At 46.7% G+C, this 8,867-nt stretch overlaps 2 protein-coding genes across 2 annotated transcripts; one reads left to right on the top strand and one right to left on the bottom strand.

Annotated features, from left to right (window-relative positions):
• The first annotated feature begins 1,904 nt into the window (after nucleotides 1-1,904).
• RPL7L1 (ribosomal protein L7 like 1) lies at nucleotides 1,905-5,861 on the top strand. The gene is made up of 7 exons (XM_036382809.2): nucleotides 1,905-1,949; nucleotides 2,112-2,220; nucleotides 3,784-3,947; nucleotides 4,081-4,218; nucleotides 4,455-4,564; nucleotides 4,742-4,954; nucleotides 5,218-5,861. The coding sequence occupies exons 1-6, from the start codon at nucleotides 1,933-1,935 to the stop codon at nucleotides 4,948-4,950; spliced, it is 747 nt and encodes a 248-aa protein (XP_036238702.1). The 5' UTR covers nucleotides 1,905-1,932; the 3' UTR covers nucleotides 4,951-4,954; nucleotides 5,218-5,861.
• Nucleotides 5,862-6,290: 429 nt separating this feature from the next.
• MAD2L1 (mitotic arrest deficient 2 like 1) lies at nucleotides 6,291-8,632 on the bottom strand. The gene is made up of 5 exons (XM_036382810.2): nucleotides 8,545-8,632; nucleotides 8,221-8,367; nucleotides 8,018-8,138; nucleotides 7,609-7,712; nucleotides 6,291-7,122 (listed from the first exon to the last, which is right to left on the bottom strand). The coding sequence occupies exons 1-5, from the start codon at nucleotides 8,624-8,626 to the stop codon at nucleotides 6,950-6,952; spliced, it is 627 nt and encodes a 208-aa protein (XP_036238703.1). The 5' UTR covers nucleotides 8,627-8,632; the 3' UTR covers nucleotides 6,291-6,949.
• Between the last annotated feature and the right edge of the window lie 235 nt (nucleotides 8,633-8,867).

The raw sequence follows: 8,867 nt of genomic DNA, 5'->3' as shown, positions 1-8,867 counted from the left end.
AAAATTACAGATATTCCGTAATTTAATATTTGTGACTTCAAACTCCAGATCTAATTTCCAGAGACAATAATTGTGGATAGTGCCAGGGCTTTATTAGTAGTCTGCCATTCTTTCAGGGACTTATTTACAACAGTTACTGTAAAATCGAGCTTTTGAAACTCGAATATTTTCCATTAATGCTGATAAATTAGTCACACTAAAGAATGAATTGGTTTGCTCCACCTAATTTTTTTTCTAGGGAGACACAAAGACAAGTTGTATGTTTTAGCCTTTTCAATTTGACGTCTTAGCTGCCACAAACTGAGGGTACACATCTATGTTAGTCTCATCCTTCATTATACCCACATTGCCCCTTTTGCAGTGAATTTGCAGGATCTCTGACAAAAATGCCCATCTTAAGGAAGCTTATTTTGAAAATAATAAGCTCCATGTGTCTATCCACAGTGATTTTCAAAAATGTTTTAATGAAATATTAGTCTGTCTCCTTATGATGGCTCTTTTCATGAAAGAAAGTCTTGGATCACCCAGATTTTCTCTCTATTAATTATTGGTTTGAGTGTGTGTATGGAGTAGTTCCCGGGCATCTTTCAAAATTGTGTCAACTTTTTTCTTAAAAGATCTGAAAATAGGCATTATTTAAGATCACAAGGTACTTCCTTATCTAAATATTCCCAAGATTAGATTAGCAGTGAAATAAACAAAATATGATTTCTTTGGCTTTTTTTGTAAAGAATTTATTACAGACAGATTTCAGAGTGGGGCATAGTTCAATGATGAGAATGATAGACTTGAAGTCCTTTTGCTGTTTTGAGACTGCACACAGCATCAATAAAGATTTTGTGGGATTTGAAATTAATTTAAATGGCATTTTATACCCATGGAATGAGAAAATGACATCCCACCTCATCTCCTGACTTGTCTTTTGGCATCGGAGCCCTAAAGTGTTGTGTGCAGAAGCTCAGAGTGCTGAAGGCCAGTGCACAACAGGTTGCTGTCTAGGAAAGTGGGAACCCTTTTCTTGGGTATCCCTGCAAACAGGGGCATTTGAATATCCATGCGTTAGAACAATATAACCACTGGTTAAAGTTTAGCAACTCAGCCTCAGAATGCTGTTGTGCTGGGAGGTATTTCATAGCAACAGCGTTTCAAATATTTACTGACTTATTGTTTCCTGGCCATTAATGATGGAATACCCGAGAGCCTGTCTGCATTTTCCTCCTGTTAAACAAAGCACGTTCATCCGTACATTTAAAGGGGCCCCTTTCTCTGTTGTGAACTGCCAGGGATTGCAGCTCTTTTTAGAAGTCCAGGGTGAAATTTGTGTACTTGTGGGAAAAATTTCAGATTATCTATTTCATAAGCTTGTTTCTTTTGACTCTCATATACAAAAAATGGCTTGTTTGGAATCGAGTTCCTAAATACAGATTCTCACGTTTTAGGTGTAAAAACAGAAGTGGCCCATCCGGAGTGTTGTAAAAGTTTGCAGCACCGCCGAGGTGAGCAGCGGAACCCCGGCACCACCGAACGCCCCGGCAAGGCTGGAGCTGCTCACCGGTGCGAGGACGCCACGGTCAGTGTAACTGAGAATTATTTTAGAGCGTAAAGTTACCCATCCCTCCTCCATCCCGCCCCAGGAGCACAGCCCCAGCACCACCCGGCTGAGCGTGAGGCTCTGGCACCCCCTGCGGGTGACGCGGCTGTCACACCGCGTGTCCCCGCAGCCGCTCCTGTCCCGGGCTCGCCGCCTGTGGATGCCCCCGGCCGAGCGCAGGGCTGCCCAGAAGCGCAGCGCGTCCCGTCCCATCCCGTCCCTCCTCTGCGGGCCGGGCGCTTCCCGGCGCTCCGCGATCCCTGCGCGGGCCAGCGGCGCCTGAGGGGGAGCGGCCATGGCCCCGCCCCAGCCCCGCGCATGCGCGGCCCTGAGCTGGCAAAATGGCGGAGCTGGAGGAGTAAGTGCGGCGCAGGGGGAAGAATGGAGGGCATGTGGGATCCGCCGCCATCCCCGGGCTGGGGACGGCCACGGGGGCTCCCCGAGAGGGGTCGGGATACGGGATGGGGCCGGGATGCTATCGGGATGTGACCGGGATGTGACCGGGTTGTCCCGCCCGCAGGCCGAGGCGGCGGATCCCGCTGGTGCCGGAGAACTTGCTGAAGAAGAGGAAGGCGTACCTGGCCATCAAGGCCACCCAGGCCAAGCAGGCGCTGCTCAACAAACGCAAGGTACGGAGGGTCCCGGCGGAGCCTGGGCCTGCAGCCCCAGCTCGTCCTCCTCCGGAGGGAGTTACAGTTCCCTGAAACTCCTGGGAAAGGGTCCGAGTGGTCGGGCCCCTCAGAGAGGGGGTGCCCGAGCACCGCGGGTGGGCAGGAGTCGTCTTCGGGGTTCCGAGGGGGGCTTGAGTCCCTCAACATCTTCTGCTTGAGTCTCTGAGCCTTGTAAAGAGGACAGAATTGTACAGGTTATTACACCGAAAGAAATAAATGGAAGACTGTGAGTTGTTCCTGTTGGATCAGTGGCGGTCAGGTGTTTGCAGCCACATGTGGGAAACTGCAGCGCTGCTGAATTGTCTCTGCTGCCATGGGGTTTCACAGTCTGAAACCACCTTTGTGTTGAAACCCTGCATGGAAGTCGTGCTTTTCTGAGGGTGCATTTAGAGTTATTTCTCTGTTAGAGCAGCACAGCTCATGGGTGAAGCCTTTTCTGCCTGTGGGGTGGCACATGTCCTAGTGCAGACCCACTCTGTGCACACTGTGCCCTTTCCAGACTGGCAGAGCACAGCAAACCTTTCTAATTCCCAATTTGAGACCTGTTCTGATGTACCCCAGCTAATACAGTAGGTGTCTGTCTTAAAGCTTTCCCAGTGAATCTTGTGGGATTGTGTGCAAAACTCTTGCCATTTTTGTTTGATACCATGTTTACATTTTTAAAAGCATCAATGCTTTGTTGTATTTCCAAGGTGGGAGCATAAACAATAATATTAAATAGCCACTCCTTAAGATTGTCATTGCAAAAAGAATATTAGTGATGAGACTTTTATTAGGTCTGCCTGTTTTGAAAATTCAAATGAATTTCATGGGTGATTTGTGAGCTGAAATAGAACAGAAGACACACAACGTTAGGTTCTTTCATTTAAAGTGTCCTGATCGTTTAACCAGTACAGTATCCTAAATATAACTGTGTAATGCTGTGCATTTTCAAGTCCTATTCTTATGAGAATACACTACGAGTGTTGGTGGATGTACTCATTCCTAAGCTAAAGAGAGACATTTAAACATCTGTTAAAAGGAGCTTTACATTTTCTAGTAATAATGAAAAGACTTTTTATCAGGTGAGCCAGATGTTCTGTTTAAATCAGCAATATTTAATAGTTACTTGAATGTTTGAAATTTTTCCTTGCATGTGTGCCAGTATAGAAACGGACTTTAAATGCAGTTACATTCTCTTGGAGGGTAATTTTTGAGTCACACTGGGGTATTGCTGTAGCATTTGTGTTGCCCACATGTTGTTTCTGGCTTTTCCAGCCGTTGCTGAGCTGTGTGTGTAGCTATGCCTAGAAGTCTCCCAGGTCTTTTCCCTAATTTATATTTTTCCTGGGGAAAAACTCTTTCTTCACTGTTCATAAATAACAAATTCATGTGTTGTCCCTCAGTTCTGCCTCCCTTGGGCTTAGATAATCAAATTTATTTTCTTATTGCTTCCAAAGCTGTAAGGACATTGTTCACTACTTCTGCATTTCATTTGGCCTTTGAGATGTAAACCTCACTTTGTTTTCCTTTTGTCTGCAGCAGCAGAAGGGGAAGCAGATCCAGTTCAGGCGCCTGGAGACGTTTGTTCGGGATTCATGGCGCAAACGCCGGGATGACACCCGCCTGAGGCGCATGGAGCAGAGGCCTGGGCAGGCAGCGGCGCCTCAGGAGAGCAAACTGGCCTTTGTCGTGAGGATTGTGGAGTGAGAGCCTTCCCCTGCTCCTTGCCTTGTTGTTGCTGCCCTTTGTTGTGTCGTTTCCATGCCAGACATCACCTTGCAGCTGATCTGAGGCCTTTAGAGCAATGTGGTTTCTAGTAAGTTCTGTTTTCCTCAGTATTAAGGGCGTGACCAAGAGGGTGAGAAGAGTGATTGAGTTGCTGCGGCTGAAGAAGAATTACACCGGGGTGTTTGTGAAGCTGAGCCCGCTGTCGCTGAAGATGCTGCGGATTGTGGAGCCTTATGTGGCGTGGGGGTACGTACCCCTCCCGTGACCTGAGGGTCATTGGGTTCTCCAGCTGCTATCACAGATCTGGTATTTCTCCAGTAATGGTCAAAACTTAATCAGCTTTATGTCTAAAACTTGTTATTGTCTCTGTTCTCATTGTTCTTGACGTGACTTTGTTACTTTACCACCTCTGCACAAGGAAGTAGGATTGGCTTCCCTCTGCATCCTCTTTCTTACCGAATCTGATTTTTGTTTCTGTGCAGACAGCCTAACCTGAAATCTGTACGAGAGCTCATCCTGAAACGGGGCCAAGCAAAGATCAAGAAAAAGAGAGTGCCTCTGACAGACAACATGCTGATAGAGGAACATTTAGGTGAGGAAGAGGGTGAGAAAACTGAGGAGAAAAGAGTTAGGTGTTGAGAGTTTACAGTCTGACCTGAAAGGGTGGGGAAAGACAATATCTTGCCAAACTGGAGGACTGGCAATTCTGGAGTCAGTGTGGGGAAAGATGATAGAGTTGGACATCTTTTTTTTTTTTTCCCTCATGCAGGGGGCTGTGGTATCATTTGCCTGGAAGACCTTATTCATGAAATCTACTCAACTGGGAAGTATTTCAAGAGAGCGACCAGCTTTCTGTGGCCGTTCCATCTGTCGGTGGCTCGGCACGCGTCGCGGAACAGAGTGGGTTTCCTCAAGGAGATGGGCAAGCCTGGCTTCAGAGGGGATGCCATCAACCAGCTGATCCGTCAGCTCAACTAGGCAGGTGAGCAGTGCCTGCTGGGCTGGTTCTGAGGCTCACCCTTCATTCCCTGTCCTAGGGACAACCAGCTGCCATTGAAGATCAAAGGGGGTGCTCCCTTGCTTTTGATGGTCACTCTGCAAAAGTGACCTTGGAGTAGGGGAAGCTAATCAAGAGTGTGGGTCCCATTAGGAATCAGCACGTGCTCTTTGTTGGACACCTCCATGAAGGCTTGGTTCCTGGGAGATAGTATTACTTTCTTGTTTATCTTCTTCCCTATTCTGCAGGGGTTTTGTGAAAACTTCAGGATCTATGACCTGTTCCTTTTCACATGAACCTTTCATGGACATTACCTACATGCAGTGATCTGTATGCAACTTCTCTTGACTGGTGCCTCTATAAAAGAAGAAATACAGAGATGATGATGACGGAGATGGACTTTGGGCTGGCCCTTCTTCAAGAAGATAAAGTCTGTTTGGTACCAGAATGAGCTTCTTGGAGCAATTTCACTTTTCCATCTCTGTAAAATAAGTGGGTTTTATGCTCACTACTGCAGACTTCACTCTTTGATGTGCGCCTGCTTCTGGGGGTGAAGGGGTGGTGGAGTCACAATTGTGCGAACAGGCAAAAGAAAACACCAAGGTATTCTTCTGTTACTGCAGCACAAACCCTAGCAGCAAATAATGTCACTTTCTAAGTACCTAGATTGTATTTATTTTTAAAAAAATAAGGGGTTTGTGTTCCTGATTTCAAGAGCCCTTTTTTTGGCAAGACTTTTTTTTTTTTTCTTCTTTTTTAAACGTCTGCTGGATTGGGACTGTTGGGGAGAATTATTGCCTGGAAATAGCAAAGCCTAAAAAGGTTGTAATACAGTCATGGGGTGAGGTATATGTAATTGATGTTTTTAAAATAAACTTCTGAAATTATATTATTATAACAGAAGGTCCTACATTACTGTAAAAGAGTGGAAAAACCAGTTCAACACTCTGGCTGGAATGAGTTTAGTGAAGAAAACCATGGGAGAGTCTGCAAGTTCCAGAGATTTAAATCCCTAATTTCTTCCACTACAGAAATGGGTAAGGACACATGAAGAGTCCAGTGCTGTTCAACAAATATGGAAGGCACTGTCATGAGTTCACTGTGACTGTTTAAACTATTCTTTGAAGACTTAGTTGGGGGCAAACTGTAAATCCATGAATGGATTTCCTGCCGACTGCACTCCACTTGGAGCCTCAGGAAGCAAAGAAGTAACAAGACAAGAAGGATGCCTTTTGGATGTTACTTGTGTGGCAGTTAGTAACTGTTTTATGATGTAGCATTCATAAAACCATCTGAAATACAATGGACTGCAGATTCTGAATTAGAGAACACTATAAAACTAGAAGTTTTATTCTGTAAAACAAGAATAGAAACATAGAAAATGCTGGACAGACACTACAGACGTACACAGAACAACTTTGTCCCCAGAACTAGAGCCCAGTGGTCATTAAAATACAAGGTTTCATCTGTTTAAAGTTTTCTTGATAAACAGCTGCTTCCATTGTAGAGCAGTACAAGAATTGTTTGGATGATTCATTTTTGGGTTATTTCTGGTAATAAAACAGCCCAGGCTTCCAACATGAAAACTGGCACACTAGGAGTGAGATTATTTTAGTTGCTACAGAGAATTTAAGACTGCTAACAGAGTGTAGTTTAAAAATAATTTTAAATTATAAAGTTATACGAGCTGAACACAATTCTAGCAGCTAATCCCAGATTTAGGCAGTGGCAGTTTTTCTAGCAGAGGCAGTGGTTTAACACCATTAGATTAGCTCATACAGTAAAGTAAGAATTGAACTATGACCTTTTTAAAATTTCTTTGGAAATGATGCCAGCTTAGTCTAGTGTCACATTTTTGCAGACAGGCATATTGCTTTTGTGTCATGCTTTATCAAGAGGACAGTAATGATGTGCTCATAGCTTAGCTGCATGATGAACAGAAACTATACAAGGTGACAGGACAAAACTTGCCCCTGCATCTTAGGGAACAGAATCCTTCTTGTAAGCCACCGTGGTGTTGACTTTGTGGATTGTGGTGGTGAAGGAACGCAGCCGAACCTCCTCTGAATTGGCTATGAACTGTGGGCCTGACTCTTCCCACTTTGCTGGCACTGCCAAATCTTTATCCGTGTAGATCAGCAAGTCAAAGGCACCTGGGGGCAAGGGAGAGCAAATTCACCATAAGGAGATGGCAGGTTTGAAGTCCATCTTCTAGAACTTGAGACAAGGACCAAGCTTTTCAGAAGTTACAGTGATACTAGTTATGTGAAAAAAAAGCAATCGTTAAAATAAGATATTCATGAGGTCATTTTAGTTTTCTCTAAATTGTGTTGAAAAAATTTTTAAAGTGTGTTAAAATGCTGTGGAGATGAGCTCTGTATAACACTTCATAGGAACAAGTTATTCATGAAAACTTGTATTCCTCAGGGCATACATATTTAATTTCCTCAAGTTCATTAAGCCACCCAAAATTCTGCCCTGATCTCAGTCTAACAACGTGCTGTCTCACAAACCTGATGGTATACGATGTGTAATAGCCGAAAAAGCCTCAGAAAACCAGAAAATATTTTCTAAAGTTGGAAAGTTACTGAGGTTTTTCAAGAGCATTTTATTTCTTTAGTGCAGTTTGGGGTACTCACAGGCAGATTCCAAGAGTGGCAGGAAGGTTACTGTGGCAGTTATTTGTCTGATGACAGAGCGAATTTCATCCTGAATTGCCTTCTGAGATTTCTCCCGTGGTCCACTGGAAAAATAAGAAAACTCTGGTAAGAGAAGTTTGAAACTTCTGCGCTGGCAGTTTCCTCTAAATACAGTTCTCTTTGTTAAGCTCTGGTAGTTTGCTACAGTATTTTTAGAGTAGTAGTGACACTTGAGTGGTTAGAAAAAGTGCTAGTTGCTCTGCCTTTATTGTTGTTTGTGTGTTCAATTATATAATGACTGATTTGCAGACAGAGGGTAGGGCACTGTGAAAGGTTTGAAGGCACAAGTCCATGGCATTGATCCTGTGCCTGCCCCGGTACTCGGGAGCGGAGGGACCGCGGTACTCACTTGTCATCCTTTGCAGTTTTGTCACACTCGATGTCAAACTGCCACCGCTCCAGGACCTCGCTGCTCTCGATGCTGGAGATGACCACCACCAGGCGCTGCACGATGCACTTGTACAGCCACTCTGCAAGAAGCCAGGGCAGTGCTTAGAGGGCGAGAAGCGGCGGCAGGGACACCGCAGGGAGGGCCCGGCCGCCGGCGCGCACCTTTCATCTGCTCGGTCACGTTGTTGAGGTAGTTGGCCAGCTCGGGGTCCGTGGTCACCAGCAGGGTGAGCCCGTACTTCTGCACGCGGGTGAAGGTCTCGGGGGGGTAGATGCCCCGCTGGTACAGGATGCTGTTGATTCCATAGGCTGCACGATTTAGACGGAGAGGGAAAGGGATGTGTACCGCACCCACCCCAGGCCCCAGCCGGCGGCCATGTCGCTCCACAAGACGCGGCCTCCCACCCCCTCACCTCCCCTCCCACCCTCCTTCTCTCCCTCCCTCTCTCGCAGCGCGGTCCCCGGGGTCCCCCGCGGCCCCCTTACAGAAGAACTCGGCAACGAGCTCGGCGCTGCCGCGCAGGGTGATGCCCTGCTGCTCCCGGCCGAGCTGCTGCTGCGCCGCCATGGCCGCCGCTTCCCCGCCGCCCGGTTCGAATCCGGCCCCGCCCCCGCCCGGCCCCGCCCCTTCCCGCGCGTGCGGCCCCGCTGAGGGGGTCGCGCGCCACCTCAGGCGACACCACCGGCTTTCCCTCCGGGAATCGCCATTCCCTGGGGCCCTTACCCGTGCAAAACGGGCGGCAGCCTGCGGGGTTCCGTGGCTGCCTGGAGGGAAAGAAGGGTTTTTTTCCTTCATGTTAAACTGGCCG

Source organism: Molothrus ater, chromosome 4 (genome assembly GCF_012460135.2).
Source record: "Molothrus ater isolate BHLD 08-10-18 breed brown headed cowbird chromosome 4, BPBGC_Mater_1.1, whole genome shotgun sequence".
In the NCBI taxonomy this organism is placed as follows: domain Eukaryota; kingdom Metazoa; phylum Chordata; class Aves; order Passeriformes; family Icteridae; genus Molothrus; species Molothrus ater.
Note: the sequence above shows the minus strand (reverse complement) of the source record. Positions and strands in the feature narration are given on the sequence as shown.